This window comes from Salarias fasciatus, chromosome 9, assembly GCF_902148845.1.
Source record: "Salarias fasciatus chromosome 9, fSalaFa1.1, whole genome shotgun sequence".
Classification (NCBI taxonomy): domain Eukaryota; kingdom Metazoa; phylum Chordata; class Actinopteri; order Blenniiformes; family Blenniidae; genus Salarias; species Salarias fasciatus.
The window spans coordinates 25,626,951-25,654,918 of NC_043753.1; the positions used below are offsets into that span (position 1 = coordinate 25,626,951).

Consider the following 27,968-nt stretch of genomic DNA (forward strand, 5'->3'; position numbering starts at 1 on the left):
GAGAAAGGAGGATGCTAGCTAAGCTAACATCCCCTCTGGACAGGGTCCCCCACCCCATGCAGGACCCCGAGGGCCCTGGAGAGCTGTGAGGGACAGGCTGCGTCCCCCCCAGGTGTGTGAAGGAGAGTTACCTCCTCAGCAGGTCCTTCCTCCCTGCTGCCATCAGACTCTACAACCAGTCCAGACACACACCTCACACTCTCCTGGATTAGACAGACACACACCTCACACTGTCCTAAACCAGACCAGCACACACCTCACACTATCCTAAACCAGTCCAGACACACACCTCACACTCTCCTAAACCAGACCAGACACAACACCTCACACTCTCCTGGAACTAGACCAGACACACACCTCACACTCTACTAAACCAGACCAGACCACACACCTCACACTCTCCTAAACCAGACCAGACACACACCTCACACTCTCCTGGACTAGACCAGACACACACCTCACACTCTACTAAACCAGACCAGAACACACACCTCACACTCTCCTAAACCAGACAGACACACACCTCACACTCTCCTAAATGTCAAGACAATCTGCACCTAATCTATCATGTGCGATCATCCAGCATCCACTCGGCTCTGTGAGACTCCAGTCTATGTATATTTTGTGTTTCTCACATTCTTCTATTGTAAGTGTCTGTCTTATTTCAATTATATTTACTTTCCTTTCTGTGGTTTGGCGTTGTCAATTTTTAACAATTCTATTTGTTTCTTCTCTCTGTTTGTGCTGCTGGAACACCTCCGTTTCCCTCTGTGGGCCAAATAAAGGACTTTTCAAATTCAGTTATTTCCATTTGCCTGGATTGTTGCCTCCAGCCTTCTTTTCCATGGAGGCTGTGACCTCTGGCTGCTCCTGCTGTTCGTCTCTCAGATGACTGATACTGGAGATCAGTCTGTTGGTCCTGGTGATGTTCTGGTGTCCGGATACTTAGCAGAGCTGTGTTCACACGGCTCAGGGTTCCGTGGCTCTGTGCTGTTAAACAGCAGTTAAACTACTGAGCGACACGTTGCTCTGCTGCTCTAAATGTCTCTGCTGGTTAAGTTGCTGGTAAGTTGCGACTAGGTTTATGGTGTTGTACCAACTATCTTTCTCCTCCCTTTTGATATTCATCAGAAGATAATTTGTGGTCTGTGTTATTTTTGTCATTCTCAATAATAAATAATCTATCTTTTCTGCAAACTGCAAATGGAAAATGCCTTTATTTCAGAACAGGAACTGTGGCAGGGGACGTCAAACCCACTGGCACTTAACTAGGTAACTAACAAAAACCACAGCACTACGACTACTCATACTGCAACACCAACATAAACTACGTAATGACATTCAAACCCCCTAACACCCTGACTCCCATGCTGCATTGCAGCACAACAGTTCAGTCAGTCTGTGATCGAGAGCTCACACCTGATCACACGTCTTAGGGTGCCCGATCGCCCAAGACAAAGTTCGGTAACACTTTACTTGAAGCCCCCCTGTATAACACATTATAAGTACATTCCTAAAGCATTATGATGCCATTATAACACATGTAGCTATAGTTATAAACATTCATAGATGATCACAATGCCAGGACCTAACCCTAACCCTAACCCTAACCCTATGCTGTATAGTGAGTTATAAGCATTGTGATCATTTATGAGTGTTTATAACTACTATAATGTGTTATACCGGGGTGCTTCAAGTAAAGTGTTACCAAGTTCCACAAGTGTCTGAACCAGAACATGTTTCAGAACATGTTCAGGACTGTTCAGGAAGACCCGGGACACTCTGTAGACCAAGGGGGGGCCATTCCTGGTCCTGGAGCGCCGCAGACCTGCATTATTCCCTGCCATTTTGCTCTTCTGCCATTTTGCTGGAGATTCGCATTGCACCATGGGTAATATTGGGCCGTCCAGGGACCATCGATGCTCACTATACTTTACAAGATGCGTTGTGGAAACTTTCTAGTGCCCTTCCTTTTTCGCTATCTGGACATTCAGACAGCCCCTACAGAATGGCGTCTTCACTATGTAGTGTCCTATAGAGGGACTAGTGTGGAAATTTTGGACACAGCTGTGTCTCTCTGCTCTCTCAGCTGATTGCAATGAGGCTCGCTTCGCTATCAGGCTTTCTGCTGGACTGGGCCATGAGTCTTCATGGGATTCAGCGTGTGAAGCAGGGAGACATGGACAACATGCAGGGCTGCGGCCTCCAGGACCAGGAATGCCCACCCCTGCTGGATGGACCGTGTCTCTGGGCTGGACGGGGAACGCTCGGGATCCTGCAGGAAGAGCTGGAGGAGTCTGAGGACAGGAATTCTGGGTATCCCTGCTGAGACTGCTGCCCCCGTGACCCGGTCCGATAAGCGGTTGATGATGGATGGATGGATGGATGGATGGATGGGGATGGATGGATGGATGGATGGATGGATGGATGGATGGAGCACACAGCACATTACAGGGTGAACAAAACCTCTTTAGCAGCGACACGTGCTGAACAAGATGTTCTGAAGTAGGAAGTGAGAGGCAGTCAGTAATCAATCCACTGGCAGCAGGTCAGCTTAGGAATGTTTAATATTGTCAGAAGCAAAACATTTGAACAGGAAGGTGAAAGGTTAATTTCACTGAATGCACTTACAGAGCTTTTACTGGAAATGAGATTATACTGGACAGCAGACACAGAGCAGGAAGGCTGGAGATCGGAGGTACAGAGACAGAGAGCCGGTCGCTCCTGAAACTCACTTCCTGGACTGGTTCAATAGAGCAGGGTTCTTCAGAGATAGAAAAATATTCTTCACAGTATTTTTTCATCACATCCATGCATGTCATCGTAAGTCATCCATGACACACTTCAAATGGCACTTCAAAAAACCAAATCAAACACAGAGGTGTCGACGGAGCCGTTTCATTGATGGGGTGGGGAGGGGGGGTACTGCTTCTCGTCTACGACGGACTGGATTTCTTTGGGCTGTGGAGTTTGCACAAAACTATATGAAAAAACATCCCGAAGGATGGAGATGAAAAAACATAGAAAAGTAGAAACAAACCGAGTTGAAATGATCCTGAAGTCATGAATTTTGACAGAGAAAAGCAGAGGAAGGCTCCGCCCTCCCCCAGCGTTCCCTTTGTTCCCAAACCCAACAAAAAAAACAGAAAAACAACTCAACTCATCTGGCACCAGGACGCTTGGCATCGGTCAAATCAACAAACAAGACAACGGAGGAAAAAACGGCTGGACAGCAGGGTGGAGGAGGGTGGAGGAGGCGGTCTGCAGCAGGGTGGAGGAGGCGTCTGCAGCAGGGGGAGCAGGGTGGAGGAGGCGGTCTGCAGCAGGGTGGAGGAGGCGTCTGCAGCAGGGGGAGGAGGGGGAGGAGGCAGTCTGCAGCAGGGTGGAGGAGGCGTCTGCAGCAGGGTGGAGCAGGGTGGAGGAGGCGGTATGCAGTAGGGTGGAGCAGGCAGTCTGCAGTAGGGTGGAGGAGGCAGTCTGCAGCAGGGTGGAGGAGGCGTCTGCAGCAGGGTGGAGCAGGGTGGAGGAGGCAGTCTGCAGTAGGGTGGAGCAGGCAGTCTGCAGTAGGGTGGAGCAGGGTGGAGGAGGCAGTCTGCAGCAGGGTGGAGCAGGGTGGAGGAGGCAGTCTGCAGCAGGGTGGAGCAGGGTGGAGGAGGCGGTCTGCAGTAGGGTGGAGGAGGCAGTCTGCAGCAGGGTGGAGGGAACATTCTGCAGCAGGGTGGAGAAAGTCTGCAGGGAGGCAGCAGGGTGGAGGAGACAGTCTGCAGCAGGTTGGAGGCGGTCTTCCGGCAGCAGGACAGCAGGGTGGAGGCGGTCCGCATCAGGGTGGAGGAGGCGGTCTGCAGCAGGGTGGAGGAGGCGGTCTGCAGCAGGGTGGGGGGTCTGCAGCAGGGTGGAGGAGGCGGTCTGCAGCAGGGTGGAGGAGGCGGTCTGCAGCAGGGTGGAGGAGGCGGTCTGCAGCAGGGTGGGGGGGTCTGCAGCAGGGTGGAGGAGGCGGTCTGCAGCAGGGTGGAGGAGGCGGTCTGCAGCAGGGTGGAGGAGGCGGTCTGCAGCAGGGTGGGGTCAGTAGCAGTCAGAGCAGGTTTCTCGCTCCGGGTTCCACTGAGACGTTCTCCAGGCTGATTGTTAGCCAACCAATAAAGTGCTTTCAGGAAAGAATCTCCCTCCTCTCCATCTTCATCTTCATCTATACATCAGTGTGTCATCAGGACGGTGTTACTGGGAGGGAGGAGGCGGGGCGGGGGCAGCAGGGGGCGCTCTCTACTTCTTGAAGGGCGTCAGTCTGCCGATGTTGTGCCAGAAGGTGGTCTTCCTCTTGGGCTCGGCCAGCATGAAGACCTGCTGCTGGGGGCAGCGCGGGGGGAGGGAGGGGTGCTTCTGCCGCAGCAGGAAGTCGTAGTACGGTCTGGTCACCGTGGAGGACACACACACACACACACACACACACACACACACACACACACACACACACACACACACACACACCACACACAGGTTCGTATTTCTATCCTTGTGGGGACCTTCCATTGACTCCATTCATGTCTAACTCCTAACCCTGACCTGACCCTGACCCTGACCCTGACTGACCCAAACCCAGACCACAACACAGCCTAACCCTAAAGAAATGTTGTTGCACTTTTACTTTTTTCAGTAACAAAACGAGGTCAAGAAAACACTGTTTCCCCTCATTAGGACCGGGAAAAGGTCCACAAGGCACGTGCAGGTTTTCCTATCCTTGTGGGGACCAAATGTCCCCACAAGGATAGAAAAACGAGTACACACAATGCCGTCAACACAACAGGCTGACAAGTTGCAGTCTGTGTGGTGTGTGTGTGTGGTGTGTGTGTGTGTGTGTGTGTGTGTGGGTGTGTGTGTGTGTGTGTGTGTGGTGTGTGTGAGTGTGTGTGTGTACCTTTGGGTTTCCCAGCAGGGTGTCTCTTGCAGGCGTTGAGCATGGCCTGTTTCTTCTGGACCTCCGTGAGAGAAAAGCCTAGAATGAAACAAGAGAGAGGAGGATTTCAAACTCAGATGTTACTGAGGGTTTGCTGTCAAAAATAATCATAAATAAATGTAAATGAAAGGTTCTCTGGAATGTGCCTGGAGTGATTACTTGTACAGAAAATTAATGTTTATATTTAGTGGAGCTGAAATGCCCTATGTCCCTAAACACATCGCAGCTCCGTCCCTGCTGGGGATCCAGCCTGGTCGCTGCTATTGGGTGGAGTCAGGTTGTATCATCAGCCAATCAGATTTTGATGTTATGATTGGCATGGCAAACAAGTCCTGGGTGATGGGCCAGACTAAGGGCAGCTCCTATGATGAAGTTACAATTGAGGTCCATGACGTCGCCCGGCATGGCACAGCCGGGGCCCCACCCTGGAGCCAGGCCTGGGGTTGGGGCTCGTAAGCGAGCGCCTGGTGTCCGGGCCTTTGCCCACGGGGCCCAGCCGGGCTCAGCCTGAAGGGACGACGTGGGCCAACCCTCCGGTGGACCCACCACCCGCCAAGGAACCGTAGGGGTCGGGTGCAGTGTGGACTGGGTGGCAGCCGATGGCAGGGTGCCCGGCGACCTGGTCCTCAGACACAGAGACTGGCTCTAGGGACATGGAATGTCACCTCGTTCGGGGGAAGGAGCCTGACCTTGTGAGAGAGGTCGAGAGGTACGAGCCAGATCAGGGGTGGGCATTCCTGGTCCTAGAGGGCCACAGCCCTGCATGTTTTCCATGTCTCCCTGCACACCTGAATCTACTCAAGACTCAGTGCAATCAGTAGTGTTGAAGCAGGGAGACATGGAAAACATGCAGGGCTGCGGCCCTCCGGGACCAGAAATGCCCACCCCTGGGCTAGATATAGCCGACTCACCTCCACACAGCCGGGGCTCTGGAACCCAACCTCTGGAGAAGGGCTGGACTCTCCACTGCTCCGGCATTGCCCGTGGTGAGAGGTGGCAGGCTGGTGTGTGTTTGCTTATAGCCCCCCAGCTCAGCGCCATGTGTTGGAGTTCTCCCCAGTGAACCAGAGGGTCACATCTCTGGTCCTCCGGGTCGGGGACAGGTTCCTCACTGTGGTCTCGGCTTACGGGCCGGACAGCAGTGCAGAGTACCCGGCCTTCCTGGAGTCCCTGGGAGGGGTGCTGGACAGTGCTCCAACTGGGGACTCCATGGTTCTACTGGGGGACTTCAGCGCCCACGTGGGCAGCGACAGTGAGACCTGGAGGGGGGTGATTGGATCGCACGCCTCCCTCATCTGAACCCAGTGGTGTTCTGTTATTGGACTTCTGTGCTAGTCACAGTTTGTCCATAACAAACACCATGTTGGAGCACAGGGGGGTCCATAAGTGCACTTGGCACCAGGACACCCTAGGTCAGAGGTGGATGATCGACTTTGTTGTCGTGTCATCTGACCTCTGACCTCGTTTTGGACACTCAGGTGAAGAGAGGAGCAGAGCTGTGGACCGATCCCCTGGTGGTGAGTTGGATTCGCTGGCGGAGGAGGAAACCGGACAGACTTGCCAGACCCAAACGTGTTGTGAGGGTCTGCTGGGAACGTCTGACTGGCGACCTGTCTAGGGCATACCCCGCATTCGCCCACAGCAGCTGGGATTGGCTGCAGCCACCCGCGATCCCGAAAAGGAAGAAGCGGTAGAAAATGAATGAATGCAACTCCACATCTCCAGCTGCTGTTTTAGGAGCTGCAGGCATTAGATATCTTTTCCTCTCAGACTGAAAGGGTTAATGAGTTATTAAATGTGCATTAGACGTGTAGAAGCTAGGGGTGTCTTCAGATATTCGATGATTGGATGATCCGTTCGAAGGGGCCTGATTCAAAGGCCAGACGTCTGGTGGAACCCTCTGTCAGCAGGGTTTTCAACTCCCACCTCCGGGAGAGCTTCTCTCATGTCCCAAGGAAGGCTGGGGACATGGAGTCCCAGTGGACCATGTTCTCCACCTCCATTGTCTAAGCAGCTGCCCGGAGCTGTGGTCGTAAGGTCTCCGGTGCCTGTCGTGGCGGCAACCCCCGAACCCGGTGGTGGACCGGAAGTAAGGGCTGCCGTCAAGCTGAAGAAGGAGTCCTATCGAGCCCTGGTGGCTCATGGGACTCTAGAAGCAGCTGAGAGGAACCGGCAGGCCAAGCGAACTGCAGCCCGAGTGGTTGTGGAGGCAAAAACTGGGGTCTGGGAGGAGTTCGGGGAGGCCATGGAGGAGGACTATCGGTCGGCCTCGAAGAAATTCTGGCAAACCGTCCGGCGCCTCAGGAGGGGAAAGCAGGTCTCCGCCAACACTGTTTACAGTGGAGGGAGCTGCTGACCTCAACTGGGGATATTGTTGGACGGTGGAAGGAACACCTCAAGGACCTCCTCAATCCCGTTGCCACGTCATCCATAGAGGAAGCAGAGACTGAGGTCTCAGAGGTGGACTGAGGTCTCAGAGGTGGACTGAGGTCTGAAGTCTCAGAGGTGGACTGAGGTCTCAGAGGTGGACTCGTCCATCACCCAAGCCGAAGTCACCGGTGGTTGGTAAGCTCCTCGGTCTCAAGGCACCGGGGGTGGACGAGATTCGCCCTGAGTACCTTAAGTTTCTGGATGTGCAGGGACTGTCTTGGTTGACACGTCTCTGTAACATTGTGGTGGTCGGGGACAGTGCCTCTGGATTGGCAGACCGGGGTGGTGGTCCCCTTTTTAAAAAGGGGGACCGGAGGGTGTGCTCCAACTATAGGGGGATCACACTCCTCAGCCTCCCCAGGAAAGTCTATTCCAGGGTCCTTGAGAGGAGGATTCGACCAATAGTCAAACCTCGGATTCAGGAGGAACAATGCGGTTTTCGTCCTGGTCGCAGAACACTGGACCAGCTCTAGACCCTCCATAGGGGCTCGAGGGTTCGTGGGAGTTTGCCCGACCAGTAGGGCTGGGCGATATGGCAAAAAAAAATGATCACAATTTTTTGTTTCATATCATTCAATCTCGATTATAATCACGATGTTATAATGTTTTTAAACCAGTTTTAAAGCATCTGCACTAAAAACTAGAACTATAGAATAGTTTAACATTTTATTAACAAACCAAGCAAACAGCAATGCAAATTAAATAATATAAACATAGAAAGATATAAGAACAATCTCACTGAACAGTGCAGTAAATGGAAAAAAAAATCTAGCACCAAGATAATAAAATCTTGCGATGCGCCGTTTTTTTCAGTAAAAAAGGAAGAACTGAACGATTGTTAAAGTGTGACAGTTTACAGCCCTGAGGATTTTTGTTGGTATAAAAGATTAAAAAACTAAAGAAACCGCTCTGGATAATGAAGGTGCTTTAGAATGTAAACATTATTTTCAATTTATGATGCTAAATATGCTGCTGCCATCATTAATGCTTGCATCAAATGTACAAAATTTAAATAATCTAGATTAGACAGATTAGACTTCAAATGTAACAGTACAAAACTACAATAATACAAAAAAATTGACAAAATTAATCGTTTTTCTCCTCTTAGAAAGTTGCTCGTATGGTGCAGTGGCCTGAAAAGACGACACTGGCTACGTTTATGTGCAGTCAATGTTCGTGTTAAGATCAATATTCTGGTCTCTGAAACATTTGGAACAACCCCAGAGAGATCCTCATGGCGCACAGACGACGCCATGACTGCATTTGCACTTCATGCCACTAGGTGTGTTGTTTGCATGTTCAACCTTATTTTACACAGACACCACAGAGGAAGAAGGGCGCTGCAGGCGCTGCAGGCTCTCTCTGCATGTTGTTAGCGGCAAGACGTGATAATATGTTCCGTCATTTTCAGTAAAAGAGAAGAACTGAACTAACTTAGTTTAGTTTAACTAACTGATCGTTAGTTAAACTGTATCACCAGTAGTTCCTGGGCTCAAAAGACCAGATTCCTTGCGGATCGGTGAGCTAGCAGCGGTGAGCTAGCAGCGGTGCGGCGTGGAGCAGCCTGTCCTGTCAGCAGCAGCCTCATCTTCAGAGGATAACGCCGAGGCATGGCTGACTTCCTCTGCTTCGCTGCCCTCGGCTCCACTCAGCTCCATCTCTGTTTACTTCTCAGACAACTTACAGGCGGAAGTTGTGCAAGAAAAAGTCGACTGTGATTGGCTGTGCTCACGCACATTTCTGCCATGTCTGATCATGTCTGATCGAGTAAATGTGCTCACAGCTGATCACTGTGATCGACTGGAAATTAATCGTGATCACCAATCACGATCATATATAATCGCCCAGACCTACCAACCAGTCCACATGTGTTTTGTGGATTTGGAGAAGGCATTTGACCGCGTCCCTCATGGTTTGTTGTAAGGGGGGCTCTGGGAATACGGAGTCCGGGGCCCCTTGTTAAGGGCCGTCCGGTCTCTGTAGGACCGGAGTAGGAGTCTGGTCCGATTGCCGGCAGTAATGGACCTGTTCCGGTGCATGTTGGATTCCTGCAGGGCTGCCCTTTGTCACCGATTCTGTTCTTAATCTTTATGGACAGAATTTCCCCACCCTCACCTATGGTCATGAGCTTTGGGTCATGACCGAAAGGACAAGATCCCGGATACAAGCGGCTGAAGTGAGCTTTCCGTAGGGGGGCTGGACTCCTTTAGAGACAGGGGGAGGAGCTCAGTCACCAGGGAGGAGCTCGGAGTAGAGCCGCTACTCCTCAACTTCCAGAGGAGCAGCTGAGGAGGCTCGGACACTGAAGGTGTAGAGGACGCTCTGACCTGTCTCCTGGTCGTGCTGGACCTGTCTCCTCTCGTCGGCGAAGGCTCGGAGCCAGCGCTGCTTCAGCTCGGGCTTCTTGGCGCAGAGGAGGTGGACTTCGTCTCCGCAGAGCGAGCGCAGCTTCAGGGCGTTCTTCACACTGATATTGAAGTCCTTCTCCTTCCCGTCCTCCAGGTCCGTCACCTCCATGTGGTCCATGTCCACTCGGCCCTTGTAGCAGCATATCACGCCGTAGAAGGTCCTGCGGGCAGAGAGGAGGACCGTCAGCTGAGGAAACCCACTGAGGAACCCACTGAGGTGTAGAAGGAACCTAGCTCTCAGAACCAGCTGAGCAGGGGTCGATCAGGGGAAGGTCGGAACGTTCAGGCACCTTTTTGCAGAACACCATCTGGTGGTCGAAGAGGAAGAACATTCTCTGCTGGCTTTTGGCCTGCGGCTGGGACAGCTTGGTCAGCTCCCCAGAGAAGATGAGCTCGGAGCTCCTGCTGAGGACGTCTTCGCCCTGGGGAGACGACACGCACATGAAGGCTGTCCGGCCCTGCGGTGGACGGCCTGACCCGGAGACGCCTCACCTCCCAGTCCTCGATGGAGCTCTGCCACTGAGCGATCTTATCGATGTTCTCCAGCCGGCGCTTCCTCTCGTTGATCAGCCGAGCCACGTTCTTCATGGCGTTCAGAGCCGCCTCCACATCTTGTAGTCCCTAAAATACAGGAAATCAGAATGAGGTGCAACTCTACATGGCCACACGGTAGTGCAGTGGTTAGTGCTTGTGCCTCACAGCAAGAAGGTCCTGGGTTCAAATACCGGCTCAGGCCTTTCTGTGTGGAGTTGCATGTTCCCGTGTGTGCCCACGGTCCAAAACATGCATGTCTATGCACCCTAAATTGTCCCTATAGGTACAAATGTGGAGTGAATGGGTATGTCTGTGTATATATATGTCAGCCCTGCGGCAGACTGGCGACCTGTCCAGGGTGACCCCGCCTTTGCCCACAGCAGCTGGGATCGGCACCCCGAAAGGGAGAAGCGGTAGAAAATGAATGAATGCAACTCCACATCTCCAGCTGCTGTTTTAGGAGCTGCAGGCATTAGATATCTTTTCCTCTCAGACTGAAAGGGTTAATGAGTTATTAAATGTGCATTAGACGTGTAGAAGCTAGGGGTGTCTTCAGATATTCAATGATTGGATGATCCGTTCGAAGGGGCCTGATTCGAAGACCAATCATACAGTTGAAGCATCAAAATGTGGTTATTAAACAAGGACCATTCCGTTATAGCTGAATAGGGGGCTGAATGACTGATTTTACATAGAATTGCTTGTTTTTTTCAAATAAACATGATAAAGCCTATTTGAAATACATGTTAGCCTATCAATATACTGTGGAAAAATTTACTTAAAGCGATACTTCAACATTTTGGCAAATTGGCCCATTTAGCGCAATTCCTTAGTCATTAGAACAGCAGACTGACTGTTTCTGTGAGGGCGAGCTGTTTTATCCAGAGGTGAGTCAGGGAAGGTTTTCGGGACAGACACAATGGTAGTGGATGGTATTTTGCTTCCCCTTGTCAAGCTCATCAAATACACAATCCAACAACCCAAAACACTTTGGTGGACACGTTATAATCCACACATTCACTACGCTGTGAAATATTAATGCAAAATGACCAGATTGAGTTGTTTATGCGAAGATTGCTAAGACGGAACTACTTACTAAACATGGCGTCTGGGCGTAGTGATTTCAAAAGAAAAAGTAGTTCCCAGTATTTGCTTCAGTGTCGTAACGCTACAATATTATTTGTTGGTGTTCCACAGCGTAGTGAATGTGTGGATTATAACGTATCCATCCGAGTGTTTTGGGGTTGTTGGATTGTGTATTTGATGAGTTTGACGAGGGGGAACAAAAATACCATCCACTTCCATTGTGTCAGTCCCGAAAACCTTCCCCGACACACCTCTGAAAACAACAGCTCGCCCTCACAGAAACAGTCAGTCTGCTGTTCTAATGACTAAGGAATTGCGCTAAATGGGCCAATTTGCCAAAATGTTGAAGTATCGCTTTAACTTGTACTTTTGTTCAATATTCTATCTATTTAGTGTTTGTGACTGAACCACCATGGTGAGTGGCACAACCCGATTTTGCAGAGCTCCATCACAGAGCAGCATCTCGGTGGTGATTTGGCTTAACTTTAAAAGGCTCACAATGTCGGAAAAAAAACTTCAGATCAACTCAAAGATGATCCAAAAAAAGTCAAATGCAAGTTGTGTCAGCAGCTCCTTTCGTATCACTCAACAACTAACATGACTTTCCACCTTAAACGGGTAAGTAGCTAGACAATTGGAATAACAAAAGATGTTTCTGTCACTCACTTCTCAATTTAATGCTGACTTTTATTTCGTTTAATTGTAATATTTGAGGTTATTGTATTATTTTTAGGGATATCCCGATCAGGTTTTTTTGCCACTGAGTCCGATTTTGATTTGATTTGATTTATTTGGATCCCCATTAGCATGGCAATGCCAAAACTATTCTTCTGGGGTCCATACAACATCTTCACAATGTGTCAAAGCAGCCACATTATCTACAAAACAATCCATATACAAATTCCAAACAAAACAAACACCAAAAAATACATAACACAACAACAAACAAACAACACAAGACCGCTCCCAGGTCAGCAGAGATACACAACATTCACATATCATTTTAAAGCAACACTAAGGAACTTTCAGTTTTCGTTGATTTTGGCGGCGCCAGTGGACCAAAGCGGTAGTGTTTTGCCTGAAGGAATACTACGGTTCCCATGAGGCCTAGCGCGTGACGTCGTAAAATGCTGCTCCCGGTGGCGTGCTGTCGGACTGAACTCGCCTTCATTTGTTTCCAGTGGCTGTGTGAAGGACGGATAGCGACGAGGTAATGAATCTAATGGTGGCTAAACAATGTTCTATCATGATGTGACGCATGCTGTAAAGCAGTCCGCACATCTGGAGCTTTTTAGTGAGCAGGGTTCCTACCACCCTCCTCACAGCTGCTCAGTCCAAGTGAAAGCAATACTGACGCCCTCAGCCCGACAGAGGGTCATTCAACTAGTTTTAAGTCGATGTATCATCACAAAAGATATTAAAATGTTTTATTAAGGTTGAAAAGTTCCTTAGTGTAGGTTTAAGTAATACTTGTAATTCCAGTTGACCCATATGAAGTCTCTATACACAGATGTTTTTTGACCAACTTCTTGAAAATTATTTTGCTGTTTTCTTGTGTATTTTCTGGTAGTTTATTCCTTTCTTGCATAGCTCTATACATAACCATTCCTTTAACTGTATTTGTTTTTGATTTAGGTCATGTAAAATTTCCTCTGGTAGCATGTCTGGTTGCATAGCTATGTCTAGCTGAACTAAAATATACGTTTTTATACAAGATTGATGGTTTTTTGGTGATTAAAATGTTTCTAAAGAAAACCAGTAACGAATACAATAATCTTTCCTTTACCAATAACCAGTCCAAACACTTGTGCATAGCTCTGATATTTGTTCTGTAACCACAATGCAAAGCTATTCTTGCTGCTCTATTTTGTACAATTTACAACATTTTTATATTTTCTTGTGACGTACCAGACCAGATTACTGGACAGTAGTCTAGAACTGATAATACTAAAGATTGCAAGACTAGTTTAATTACACTTAGTGACATGAAAGCTGCACACCTTTTCACAACAGAAACAGCACTTCCCATCTTGGATACCATCTTATCAATATGTCTAGTCCATGATAATCTATTATCTAACACAACACCAAGTAATTTTGTTTCTTGTACTTGTTTTACAGGCACATTATCTATAAAAAGATTCAATTCAGGCTGTTCTTGTAAAGAATATGTTGTACCAAATATAATACTGTTTGTCTTTAATACATTAAGTATCAATGTCCTATCATTTTGAGTATCTCCCGATTCCGAGTCCCGATCCGATTCTTTTCTAATATAGTAAATATGTAAAATCTGTAAAAAAAAAAAAAAAAAACTAAAAAGCTTATGAAAAGTTCTCCTTTTTTATTTTCTTACCGTCAATTCAAAACAACACAGCAATATGTTGCACATATTGCCGTCTCTCTAATTATATATTTTTGTAGCACGGAAAACCTAAATACATCTCATTTAACCCATTAAGGCCGGGCATGCATTACCACTTCAGTGTGCAGCAAGGGCCAGAAACATCAATACAAAGTTAGAAAGTTAGGAGGCAGAGCAGCAACACCATCTGAACCCGGAAACAGGACCAGTTATGCATGTGCGCCAGTTTGATGCATTTCATTGCCCAAGAAACAGCTGATTAGCGCAAAGAAGAAGAAAAAAAGACCCGGCGTCAATGGTAGAACTGTGCAACAGCGCTTCCGGGTTTAATGATAGAATTGCGCAACAACAACCACTACCGTAAATGCATCCCGGCTTCAATGGGTTAAAAAGGAAATTAATGAAAAAATAAACATCTGTATCCAACCGAGTCCAAATCGGAGGAAACTTCCGATCCCGATCGAGTCCGTAATCACGTGATCGGAGCCGATTTCTGATCACGTGATTGGATCGGGACGTCCCTATTATTTTTTTATTTATTTAAAAGGCTTCTATTTAATTTAGTGTTTGTTTTTGCATGGATGCTGCGCTGCAAATGGACCCGACACAGCACAATAAGCCTATTTCATTTAATTTGAGCAGATAATGTGAGAAATTGTTTAGCCAAAACATGTGAGCTTATCTGCAGAGCTTATAGATATAAATAAATGACATGCTTTAGCCCGTTTGTTAGAAGTGGGCCTGCTTATGGTCATTTGAACTACTTCATTTGTTTGATGTTTAAAGTTACCAATACTTTGTTCCACTCTGTGTTGCAGTGTGCAGGAAAAAATAAAAGTGTTGTTTACCTGCCTGCGCTGTTATTTTTTATTACTGCAAAATTCTGCTGTAGCCTATATTCAAATTATTCTAAAAAAAACAAAAAAAAACAAAACAAAGATGATACATTCGACTATCAGCAAGATCGGACGAATCAGATTGGACTATGTAAATTCTTAGTCGGGGACACCTCCAGTAGAAGCTGTGGATGAGATGTTTATTAGACGTGTAAAAGCTGTAGATTAGATGTGCAGAAGTTGTGGATTAGATGTTTATTAAACGTGTAAAAGCTGTGGATTAGATGTGTAGAAGCTGTGAATGAGATGTTTATTAGTGTGTAAAAGCTGTGGTGGATTAGATGTGCAGAAGTTGTGGATTAGATGTTTATTAGATGTAGAAGCTGTGGATTAGATGTGCAGAAGTTGTGGATTAGATGTTTATTAGATGTGTAGAAGCTGTGGATTAGATGTTTATTAGATGTGTAGAAGCTGTGGATTAGATGTGCAGAAGTTGTGGATTAGATGTTTATTAGATGTGTAGAAGCTGTGGATGAGATGCTTATTAGATGTGTAGAAGCTGTGGATTAGATGTGCAGAAGTTGTGGATTAGATGTTTATTAAACGTGTAAAAGCTGTGGATTAGATGTAGAAGCTGTGAATGGTTTATTAGACGTGTAAAAGCTGTGGATTAGATGTGCAGAAGTTGTGGATTAGATGTTTATTAGATGTGTAGAAGCTGTGGATTAGATGTGCAGAAGTTGTGGATTAGATGTTTATTAGATGTGTAGAAGCTGTGGATTAGATGTTTATTAGATGTGTAGAAGCTGTGGATTAGATGTGCAGAAGTTGTGGATTAGATGTTTATTAGATGTGTAGAAGCTGTGGATGAGATGTTTATTAGATGTGTAGAAGCTGTGGATTAGATGTGTAGAAGCTGTGGATGAGATGTTGATTAGACGTGTAGAAGCTGTGGATTAGATGTGTAGAAGTTGTGGATTAGATGTTTATTAGATGTGTAGAAGCTGTGGATGAGATGTTGATTAGACGTGTAGAAGCTGTGGATTAGATGTGTAGAAGCTGTGGATGAGATGTTTATTAGATGTGTAGAAGCTGTGGATTAGATGTGTAGAAGCTGTGGATTAGATGTGTAGAAGCTGTGGATTAGACGTGTAGAAGCTGTGGATGAGGTTTATTAGATGTAGAAGCTGGATTAGATGTTTATTAGATGTGTAGAAGCTGTGGATGAGATGTTGATTAGACGTGTAGAAGCTGTGGATTAGATGTGTAGAAGCTGTGGATTAGACGTGTGAAGAGTGGATGAGATGTTTATTAGATGTGTAGAAGCTGTGGATTAGAGATTTATTAGATGTGTAGAAGCTGTGGATTAGATGTGTAGAAGCTGTGGATTAGACGTGTAGAAGCTGTGGATGAGATGTTTATTAGATGTGTAGAAGCTGTGGATTAGATGTATTAGATGTGTAGAGAGCTGTGGATGAGATGTATTAGATGGTAGAAGCTGTGGATTAGATGTGTAGAAGCTGTGGATTAGATGTTTATTAGATGTGTAGAAGCTGTGGATGAGATGTTGATTAGACGTGTAGAAGCTGTGGGTTAGATGTGTAGAAGCTGTGGATGAGATGTTTATTAGATGTGTAGAAGCTGTGGATTAGATGTGTAGAAGCTGTGGATTAGACGTGTAGAAGCTGTGGATGAGATGTTGATAAGACGTGTAGAAGCTGTGGATTAGATGTTCATTAGATGTGTAGAAGCTGTGGATTAGATGTTTATTAGATGTGTAGAAGCTGTGGATTAGATGTGTAGAAGTTGTGGATTAGATGTTTATTAGATGTGTAGAAGCTGTGGATGAGATGTTGATTGGACGTGTAGAAGCTGTGGATTAGATGTGTAGAAGCTGTGGATGAGATGTTTATTAGATGTGTAGAAGCTGTGGATGAGACGTATAGAAGCTGTGGATGAGATGTTGATTAGATGTGTAGAAGCTGTGGATTAGATGTGTAGAAGCTGTGGATAAGACGTATAGAAGCTGTGGATTAGATGTTTATTAGATGTGTAGAAGCTGTGGATTAGATGTTTATTAGATGTGTAGAAGCTGTGGATTAGACATATAGAAGCTGTGGATGAGATGTTGATTAGATGTGTAGAAGCTGTGGATTAGATGTGTAGAAGCTGTGGATAAGACATATAGAAGCTGTGGATTAGATGTTTATTAGATGTGTAGAAGCTGTGGATTAGATGTTTATTAGATGTGTAGAAGCTGTGGATGAGACGTGTAGAAGCTGTGGATGAGATGTTGATTAGACATATAGAAGCTGTGGATGAGATGTTGATTAGACGTGTAGAAGCTGTGGATTAGATGTGTAGAAGCTGTGGATGAGATGTTGATTAGACGTGTAGAAGCTGTGGATTAGATGTGTAGAAGCTGTGGATGAGATGTTTATTAGATGTGTAGAAGCTGTGGATGAGACGTATAGAAGCTGTGGATGAGATGTTGATTAGATGTGTAGAAGCTGTGGATTAGATGTGTAGAAGCTGTGGATAAGACGTGTAGAAGCTGTGGATTAGATGTTTATTAGATGTGTAGAAGCTGTGCATGAGATGTTTATTAGATGTGTAGAAGCTGTGGATTAGATGTGTAGAAGCTGTGGATAAGACGTGTAGAAGCTGTGGATTAGATGTTTATTAGATGTGTAGAAGCTGTGGATTAGATGTGTAGAAGCTGTGGATAAGACGTGTAGAAGCTGTGGATGAGATGTTGATTAGACGTGTAGAAGCTGTGGATTAGATGTGTAGAAGCTGTGGATGAGATGTTTATTAGATGTGTAGAAGCTGTGGATAAGACGTGTAGAAGCTGTGGATGAGATGTTGATTAGACGTGTAGAAGCTGTGGATTAGATGTGTAGAAGCTGTGGATGAGATGTTTATTAGATGTGTAGAAGCTGTGGATGAGACGTATAGAAGCTGTGGATGAGATGTTTAGATGTGTAGAAGCTGTGGATTAGATGTGTAGAAGCTGTGGATAAGACGTGTAGAAGCTGTGGATTAGATGTTTATTAGATGTGTAGAAGCTGTGCATGAGACGTATAGAAGCTGTGGATGAGATGTGGATTAGACGTGTAGAAGCTGTGGAGCAGCAGGCCTTGTGGCGGGGCTCACCTGTGCTGAGGGTTGGTGTATTTGAGCAGCTCGGCCAGCTGCAGCGGGTATTTGCAGATCTTCTGAACCGGAGTGAGCAGGAAGCCGTCCAGAGAGATGTCGATCATCTTCTGCAGCAGCCGGCAGGCCTCGAAGAAGAACACGTACTTGTTGCCCTTCATGAGCTTGGAGAGCTGGATGCAGGCGTTGGGATGGTTGTTGCAGTACTCCGAGTAGATCTGGAAATCTGTCTGCTGTGGAGGGAAGAGGAGCAGTGTCACCAACCCGGGACCTCCAGAGGGGGTTTCCATGGAAACCGGGACTCGGAGGATGCCGGTGCTGTGAGTGTTCGTACATATTCGAGGAAGCAGCAGCCGATCTCGCTGAGGTGCGGCTGCTCCTTGTTGAACTTCTTCTCCAGACCTTTCAGGAACTTCCTCTGGAACCGATAGATGTCCTCGATGTTCCCAAAGATGGTCCGGAGCTGCTCCTCTGTGAACATGTCCGTCCTCTTCCGACACTGTTTGATGTAGCCCTGCAGACAGAGCCACAGTCAGGCTGCAGACACCACACACACACACACACACACACACACACACACACACACACACACACACACACACACACACACCTCCACCTCCACCCAAAACCTGAAACAACCCAAGTGAGGAGTGTGGAGGAGTGGAACACCACCTAGTGGCCAAACCCAGACTGCTACATGGTCTGATCTGCAATGTGGACTTTGTGGAGTTTGACAGGGACTTTTCCAGAACAGAAAATACTGATGGTTAGGGTCCAAGGGTTAGGGTCCGAGGGTTGGGTCCGAGGGTTAGGTCCGAGGGTTTGGGTCCGAGGGTTAGGGTCCGAGGGTTTGGGTCCGAGGGTTAGGGTCCGAGGGTTTGGGTCCGAGGGTTAGGGTCCGAGGGTTTGGGCTTGAGGGTTAGGTTAGGGTTAGAGTGTTCGGCTTTCAGTTAGAGGATTATGGTTAGGGTTAGAGTGTTAGGGTTATAATAATAATAATTAGGGGTGGGCGATATGGCAAAAATGTCATATCACGATTTTTTAAAATCAATATCATGATCGCGATTTTATCACAATTCTTTTTTATATAGATTTTTCTAGATTAATTTGCAAGTTTGACCATTTTTCCCCAATGTTAAACATATAAAAAGTATAAAATGCATTTAAACATGTAAAACCCTAAAAGGAAAAAAAATACAATTTAAGCTAAAGAAACTGGCTTTAATTTAAGTAGTACAGGTTTTTTTTCTAATCAAAATGTGCAATGAACACAAGCATAAAGACAAAAACTATTTCACTTTAATATCTATCACCTGAGTGAATAATACAGCTGCTTGAGAATATTTTTTTGTTCAGAGATCTAAACTTTTATCTCCTTTTAAAAATGAGGTAAAAGATAATGAACAATAAAGTACACTGTTGTAACACAAAAATCTAAACACATCAAATAGCTTTTTAGCAGTTTTAATGAGATATAGTGTTAATAGTTGCGCTATATGACCACTAGAGGGCTCTGTCTACATTGAAACACAGCCCCTCATCATCCCATTAAACCACAGACGTTCCACTAGTGATCAGACTAAAGGTTCGTTTCAGCTGTTAGCTTGATGGTTTGTTCACTAAGTGTCTTTTCACATTTCTGTGATTTGTTGTATATAAAATCCCTCATGCTAGCTTGTGAACTGCTAGCGGTAGCTCGCTAGCTAGCATTAGCATCGGTGCTAGCTTCAGCGTCTCTTCCTCCAGCTTGTTGGGGTGTTTCCATGGCGGCTGATCTCTTGTAGATCCTGTACTGCTGCTGTAAACCAGCTCTGCCTGACACAGCCTCCACCCAGCCTCCACCCAGCCTCCACCCAGCAGCAGCTCCAGGTAGAGAAGCTGTCACACAGCGCTGGCTGTGGAGTTTTTTTTTTTTTTTTTTTTTAATCATCGTTAGTGTTGCTCTGCATGTATCCATTATGTACGTGGATAACTGCACTAGAGGGAATATTTAGTTGATATTATCTGAAGCTTTCAGGTAACATCATCACTCCAAAAAATATTATATATTGGTGAAAAAATAACGAGGAGAACGTGCCCTATAGACGGTTTAACCATCTTTCTGATTTATGAGATCGCCCCGACGTTATAATCCTTAACGATCTTATATCGTTATATCGCATACCCCTAATAATAATAATAATGCTGCATTGGTTTTATATAGCGCTTTTCTGGACACTCAAAGACGCTTTACATTGCATTATTCATTCTCTCCATACTGGGTGGTGGTAAGCTGCTGCTGAAGCCACAGCTGCCCTGCGGCAGACTGACCCAAGCGAGGCTGCCAATCTGCGCCATCGGCCCCTCCCACCACCAACCATTCACTCTCACAGTACTTTCACACTCGGCAAGGTGGGTGAAGTGTCTTGCCCAAGGACACAACGACAGTTTTACGCCTGCGGGAGGGGGGATCGAACCGCCAACCTTCCGGTTATAAGGCTCTACCATCTGAGCTACTGTTGCCCCAGAGATGGGGGCTTAAGTGAGGAAGAGGTAAAATAATGAAGATTCCCCCCAAAAGAACCAGAAGTGCTTCCTAAGCCGGTCGGGCGGGTCCTGCTGGTCCGGGTGCTCGGGGTGGCGTGGAGAGAAGGAACACCCTGCACACCTCACAGATGTCCTTCAGGTGCTTGATGTAGTCCCTCTCTGTGCTCATGATCTCGTTGATGACGTTGGTCCTCATCTGCTCTTTGCAGGGTAACCCGGGTCCCAGCAGCAGGCCCAGACTGGCCCGGTCCTCGCCCCCGGCCTGGGCCTCCTCCAGGTGGGCCAGGTACTCCTCCATGGGCTCGTCCTGGTTCACACGCAACTGTGGACAAGACAGGTAGCAGTGAGACGTGTCCACCACAGGGGGACAGGAGACAGGGACATGGAGGGCAGAGGCCGCAACATGAGACAATAACTTATCATGATGTGAATTAATTAGTCTAATTAATCTCTTTTTAAATCTCTAAAATCCTCAGAGAGAAGCTGGAACTGAGAGCTGATGTCTTTTCATCAGAAGCTCTGATCGACTCGGCTCTTCTCGTCCAGAAACAAAACTTTAAAACCCTGTAATCTCTCATTCAGTGAGAACCTGGACACGGATGAGCAAACGCTTCACAGGGAAAAGTTTCTGTTCTTGTTCCATGAATGAATGAATTGATTGAAGGAGGGAAGAAAACTTTAAAATGGCAAAATTCTCAGTATTTAAACCCTGAATCATCTTAGTTCCGCCTCACATTGCCAGATAAAGTCCAGCTAAAGACATTTACCGGTGTGACTGTATGAGGACGAGGGTTCTCTCACCCGTACGAAGCTGGCGGGGAACCAGCCCTCACTGTCCACCATGCGTCCCCACCACCACTCCTTGTTGGTGGCGTCCACCACCTCGATGACGTCCCCCGCCTTAAAGCCCAGCTCCTGGTCGTCCATGGTGACGTGGTCCCACAGCGCCTCGGCGTACACCACGCTGCCATCGCTGATCAGCTGGGAGGACAGAGGGACGGGTAGGGACAGGGACACACAGGGACGGGCAGGGACAGAGACACACAGGGACGGGCAGGGACAGGGACACACAGGGACGGGCAGGGACACAGGGAAAGACACACAACAGACTCAGATCAGCTTTTAATTGATTTTTTTTTCCAATTTCAGCAGGAAACATAAAAAGGTGGCAGTCGAGGCTGATGGAGACGATCCAGCTCAGAGATGTCCTGAGAGGAACTGATCCACTTCAGTACCAGCTGCTCTGCATGTCTTCATCTTCTGTTCAGTCTAGAATAGGATCTAAATCCTTCTGAATGGTCAGACTTCATCTCCTCTTAAAGCTGTTGGTCCAGACCGCCCCAGGACAACGCCGGGTTCTCAGAGTGCTGGCCTGCTGGAGGTTCCTCGGTTCTCTAAAAGTAGAACAGGAGCAGAGCTTTCAGCTACCAGGCTTTCAGGTTTTCTATTGAATGAAGCTTCCAGTCAGCGGACATTTGGACATTTCAGTTTACTAACAGAAGACTGACCAGTTTGACTTCAGTGGAGTCAGAGCTCCAGACTGACAGCATCTCAAAGCTACGTAGATTTCAAGAAAGACGAGGCTTCTTGCTGCGTTGTCTGCTGTTCAGTTTTGAGTTTTGAGGCTTTGTGATTTTTCCCTGAGAGGGAAAATCAGGAAGCAGGAGATCACAGAGAGGAGAGAACGCTCCATTACAAACAAACCAAACATCAGCTGTTGTGGTTTTAAGAAAATGGAGTTGGTGTGTCAGGGTGGGTCGGGGGTCGGTGGTCCGTCCCGTGCACCTCGGTGTTCCTGAAAAGCCTCGGTGGACCCGAAGACATCTGTCTCACCGCTGAAGACGAGTGTTTTCATTGCTCTTGTTTTGATCTGATGCTTCACGGCGATGGGAAACAGACGATGTGGCTGTTGCTAGGCAACACACCCACACCGTCCTACCTCTGTGATGCCTCTCTACACACTCGCTCTGCTTGCAAGAGATCCTCCTATTAACCGCCATGATAGGAGCTCCGGACAGAATGCCCTGTTTGAATCCTCCTCGCCCGGGCAGGACTCACTCAGGTCCAGACCACTGGGTCGCTCCAATGAATCATGTCTGCTCCCCTCACAGGCAACACCGCACTGACACAACGTATTGATCTGATGCCGACAACAGCTGAGATGCAACGAGATGTGATGAATGGTGACGAGGAGCTGACACAACAGTCTCACTGAGAAAACACTGGAATCACCTCAGAGACAAACTGATGCTTAAAACTATGCTGAGGAAACCTGACAAAAACGGTTTTTACACAAATAACAAACTGGACAAAGCAGATCCACAAGACACAATCCCATTCCTGATAACTCCAATGGCCTCTTACTGGACAGAGGCACTCATTGTAGTGACTCTACAGCTCCTCTATAGTGGCTCTACAGCTCCTCTATAGTGACTCTACAGCTCCTCTATAGTGACTCTACATCTCCTCTATAGTGGCTCTACAGCTCCTCTATAGTGACTCTACAGCTCCTCTATAGTGACTCTACAGCTCCTCTATAGTGACTCTACAGCTCCTCTATAGTGACTCTACACCTCCTCTATAGTGGCTCTATATCTCCTCTATAGTGGCTCTACAGCTCCTCTATAGTGACTCTACAGCTCCTCTATAGTGACTCTACACCTCCTCTATAGTGGCTCTACAGCTCCTCTATAGTGACTCTACAGCTCCTCTATAGTGACTCTACAGCTCCTCTATAGTGACTCTACATCTCCTCTATAGTGACTCTACACCTCCTCTATAGTGGCTCTACAGCTCCTCTATAGTGACTCTACAGGTCTATAGTGGCTATACAGCTCCTCTATAGTGACTCTACAGGTCTATAGTGGCTATACAGCTCCTCTATAGTGGCTCTACAGCTCCTCTATAGTGACTCTACAGCTCCTCTATAGTGACTCTACAGCTCCTCTATAGTGACTCTACATCTCCTCTATAGTGACTCTACACCTCCTCTATAGTGGCTCTACAGCTGCTCTATAGTGACTCTACAGGTCTATAGTGGCTCTACAGCTCCTCTATAGTGACTCTACAGGTCTATAGTGGCTATACAGCTCCTCTATAGTGGCTCTACAGCTCCTCTATAGTGACTCTACAGCTCCTCTATAGTGACTCTACAGCTCCTCTATAGTGGCTCTGCAGCTCCTCTATAGTGGCTCTACAGCTGCTCTATAGTGACTCTACAGCTCCTCTATAGTGACTCTACAGCTCCTCTATAGTGACTCTACAGCTCCTCTATAGTGACTCTATAGTGACTCTACTGCTCCATAGTGGCTCTACAGCTGCTCTATAGTGGCTCATCTCCTCTACATCTTGTCAACAGCTCAGCAGTTTCATGTATTAGCATCTGTGTCACAGGCCCATACAGGTTTGTGCATGTGTGCGTCTGTTAATGTGTGCGTGTATACATGTGAGCATGTGTCTGTGTGTGTTTGTGCGTCTGAGTGTGTGTGTGAGAGAGGAGAGATAGAGATGTATTAGGTGACATGTTCCGTACAGTTTTAACTGAAATTCTCCACAAAGTGTTGTGGTAAAAAAGAGGTAAAAATCTTAATTTACTACTACAAAAAGTGAATTCTGCTCAGTCTGACTCTGACTGACTGGGGAACATCGTGGGAATTTAACCCGACACATGAAAACAGTGCTTAAAAAATAGCGAATGAAGACTTGAAAAGTGAGAATGTTTTATTCATTATAGTTCAGAGCTGATATAATCGTTTATTTACATCTGACCTTTTCTCACCAGCAGCAATTCTGTAAGAACTAATCGGATCTCTGTCGGATACAAAAAGCGGGAAAACAAATTAGGAAAAGAAATGATATTATTATATATTAAAAGTGAGAAAAAACAGGGCTGAATCTCCACCCTCTGCAAACCGGGGCCCTACTGGACCCACAGGGCTTCCTGCTCCGTCGTCATGGTGACGTGATCAAACGGCGCTCAGGTTCCATCAGGTGGATCCAGATCAGGACGGTCCGGACCGACGAGCTCCACCTCGTCCTCAGGGTGGACTGTCATGGATTCCATCAGTGGAATGACCAGCAGAGGGCGTCTTCCTCACTCCTCACCAGGAACGTTCAGCGCTGTGGAGACGTTCTGCTGGAACCCACCCGGTCTGGAACGGGTTCCCTTTGTCTTTAAATAAATAAATCCCTAATGAGCTGAAACAAGCGGGACTTCAACGGGGAGTGGATTTAAAATAATACTAAATGGTGCAAAACACAGTCTTTAGTCCAGAAGCCATGCAAACCACTGCCCCATTTCCCTCACAGCATCATGCTAGCTGCTAGCTGCTGGCTGCTGGCTGCTGGCTGCTAGCTGCTAGCTGTTGGCTGCTAGCTGCTGGCTGCTAGCTGCTAGCTGCTGGCTGCTAGCTGCTAGCTGCTAGCTGTTGGCTGCTAGCTGCTGGCTGCTAGCTGTTGTGCTAGCTGCTGGCTGCTGGCTGTTGGCTGCTAGCTGCTGGCTGCTAGCTGCTAGCTGCTAGCTGCCTCTCTGCCGCCGGGCCATGTCCACCACACTGACTCCTTCACAAACAACATTTTGTCTTGGTTATTTAGCAGAAGGAATCCTGCAGGCAGGCGGGCCCTGTTTTGGCCCACAGGCCACGCATGGCACAACCGCCCCCACCCCCCTGGGTTAGCATGTCCCTGGTTTGCAGAATCGTACGATGCCGGCATTTTCCATGATGTGAGCGGACAGCGAGTCATTCAGCCCTGCAGCTGAACATTCAGTCCTGATCACTCACAAAGTCCAGAACCAGAACCAGAACCCAGACAGGACCAGAACAAATCAAACACAGGAGCAAAGGTTTGTGGGTGGACGCCTCCGTGCACGAGGCCTGGAGATGTGGAGACAGCAGCTCCTGCAGCACATTCCTCTTCCTCTCAGACTGCACCACGTTCCTCATCCTGGACCCCCATCGATCCCAGCAGCCGGTCTGTGTGTGTGTGTGTGTGTGTGTGTGTGTGTGTGTGTGTCCAGGTCCCGGGGCTCTACTGGAAGGCCAGCAGGAACATGAGCACCACGTTGATGATGATGAGCAGCATCATGATGAGGAAGACCACCACCTTCTGCGTCTCGGGCGGCAGGTTGCAGCGCAGCAGGGTGTTGAGGAATCCCATCCTGTGGCGGCTCCACCTCCCCGAGCCGCCGCCGCGAGCCATCAGCGCCCGGGCCTCGTCGTCGTCCTCCTCCCCGGCGCCGCCCCCCCCCTCCCCCGCCGCCGGTCCCTCAGAGCCGAGCCTCCGCACCACACGGCGTCCCCCGGCGCCGCCCGGCCGTCTCTCCGTCCTCTAGCGGTGCCCCCCTCCTCCGCTCGGCGCTCGCCTCCTCGGCTTCTCCTGCCACCTTGTCGGCGGCCAGCGTCGCCCCGGCCCGGCGGAGGCTCAGTGCCTGGATGAGCTCAGATATTCCAGTGCTCTTCCTCCTCCTCCTCCTCCTCCTCCTCCTCTCTCCTCTCGGAGGATCAGACGCCTCCCCTGTCTCTCCCGTTCAGCCTCCCTGCTCCCGTCTTCTCCTCTGCTGTCTCTCGGTCAGGACGTCAGGATGAAAGACGGAGGACAGGATGCTGCATCTCTCCGGTACATCGTGGTTCCTCCTCCTCCTCCTCCTCCTCCTCCTCGTCTCTCCGTCTGTCTGCTTGTTTTCCAGAGCGTTCTCCTCCCAGCCTACATATGCTGGGCTGTTTTGGAGCTGGCTCGGCGTCCGTCCGTCCGTCCTTTGTCCCGTCTCCGTCTGCGTCTCCGTCTACCGCTCCTCCTGGTAAAGAGCTCCGTCTAAAATGGAGCTGTGCGCCGCCTGGAGCCCAGCTGCCTCAGCCATCCATCCAGCCGCCACCATCACCCTCTGTTCTTCTCTCCTCCCTTCCTTCCTTTCCTTTTCTGTGTGTGCACCCACCCTGAACGGAGCAGGCGGCCAATCAGGATGCACAGAGCGTCAGCACATCCTGGATACCAGAATAGCTGAGGCAAGGCCATAGCAACCCCAGAGGGGGTGGGGTGGGGGGGCAGCCATGCATATAAAAACCACGTCTCAGAGGCGCGTGTGTGTGTGTGTGTGTGTGTGCGTGCGTGCGTGCATGTGTGTGTGATGCATTCATCTCCAGTGTACACGACTTTTTCTTTTCACTAAATTATGAATTATTGGAAATGAGCTGAATGGAAAAGTTCCTGTTTAACCAGAGACTGGTTCTGGTTACAGACCCCGACCCTGAACCAGTGAGCCAGTGAACCAGTGAACCAGTGAACCAGTGAACCAGTGAACCAGTGAGCCAGTGAACCAGTGAACCAGTGAGCCAGTGAACCAGTGAACCAGTGAACCAGTGAGCCAGTGAACCAGTGAACCAGTGAGCCAGTGAACCAGTGAACCAGTGAGCCAGTGAACCAGTGAACCAGTGAACCAGTGAACCAGTGAGCCAGTGAACCAGTGAGCCAGTGAACCAGTGAGCCAGTGAACCAGTGAACCAGTGAGCCAGTGAACCAGTGAACCAGTGAACCAGTGAACCAGTGAACCAGTGAACCAGTGAGCCAGTGAGCCAGTGAGCCAGTGAACCAGTGAGCCAGTGAGCCAGTGAACCAGTGAACCAGTGAGCCAGTGAACCAGTGAGCCAGTGAGCCAGTGAGCCAGTGAGCCAGTGAACCAGTGAGCCAGTGAACCAGTGAACCAGTGAGCCAGTGACCAGTGAACCAGTGAACCAGTGAACAGTGAGCCAGTGAACCAGTGAGCCAGTGAACCAGTGAACCAGTGAGCCAGTGAACCAGTGAACCAGTGAGCCAGTGAGCCAGTGAACCAGTGAGCCAGTGAGCCAGTGAGCCAGTGAGCCAGTGAGCCAGTGAACCAGTGAACCAGTGAACCAGTGAGCCAGTGAGCAGTGAGCAGTGAGCCAGCAGTGAACCAGTAAACCAGGAACCATGTGAACCAGTGAGCCAGTGAGCCAGTGAACCAGTGAGCCAGTGAACCAGTGAGCCAGTGAGCCAGTGAACCAGTGAGCCAGTGAGCCAGTGAACCAGTGAACCAGTGAACCAGTGAGCCAGTGAGCCAGTGAGCCAGTGAACCAGTGAACCAGTGAGCCAGTGAACCAGTGAGCCAGTGAACCAGTGAACCAGTGAGCCAGTGAACCAGTGAACCAGTGAGCCAGTGAACCAGTGAGCCAGTGAACCAGTGAACCAGTGAGCCAGTGAACCAGTGAGCCAGTGAGCCAGTGAGCCAGTGAGCCAGTGAACCAGTGAACCAGTGAACCAGTGAACCAGTGAGCCAGTGAACCAGTGAACCAGTGAGCCAGTGAACCAGTGAGCCAGTGAACCAGTGAGCCAGTGAACCAGTGAACCAGTGAACCAGTGAACCAGTGAGCCAGTGAACCAGTGAACCAGTGAACCAGTGAGCCAGTGAACCAGTGAACCAGTGAACCAGTGAGCCAGTGAACCAGTGAACCAGTGAACCAGTGAGCCAGTGAACCAGTGAACCAGTGAACCAGTGAACCAGTGAGCCAGTGAACCAGTGAACCAGTGAACCAGTGAGCCAGTGAGCCAGTGAGCCAGTGAACCAGTGAACCAGTGAACCAGTGAGCCAGTGAGCCAGTGAGCCAGTGCCTCAGGACCAGGGTCAGGGTCTGGTTCTGGAGTCTGGTCCACCTGGACAGAAG

At 48.4% G+C, this 27,968-nt stretch overlaps 1 protein-coding gene across 1 annotated transcript in view; it reads right to left on the minus strand.

The window, feature by feature from the left end:
• Nucleotides 1-4,260: 4,260 nt before the first annotated feature.
• The window catches only part of LOC115394528 (rho guanine nucleotide exchange factor 4-like), a 62,959-nt gene continuing 39,251 nt past the window's right edge, over nt 4,261-27,968 (minus strand). Inside the window, 11 exon segments of the mRNA XM_030099860.1 lie at nt 4,261-4,415; nt 4,913-4,990; nt 9,709-9,926; nt 9,928-9,950; nt 10,080-10,211; nt 10,282-10,410; nt 14,581; nt 17,767-17,999; nt 18,101-18,280; nt 20,414-20,614; nt 21,094-21,273. Of these exon segments, the coding sequence (XP_029955720.1) occupies nt 4,261-4,415; nt 4,913-4,990; nt 9,709-9,926; nt 9,928-9,950; nt 10,080-10,211; nt 10,282-10,410; nt 14,581; nt 17,767-17,999; nt 18,101-18,280; nt 20,414-20,614; nt 21,094-21,219 (1,476 nt within the window). The 5' untranslated portion in view covers nt 21,220-21,273.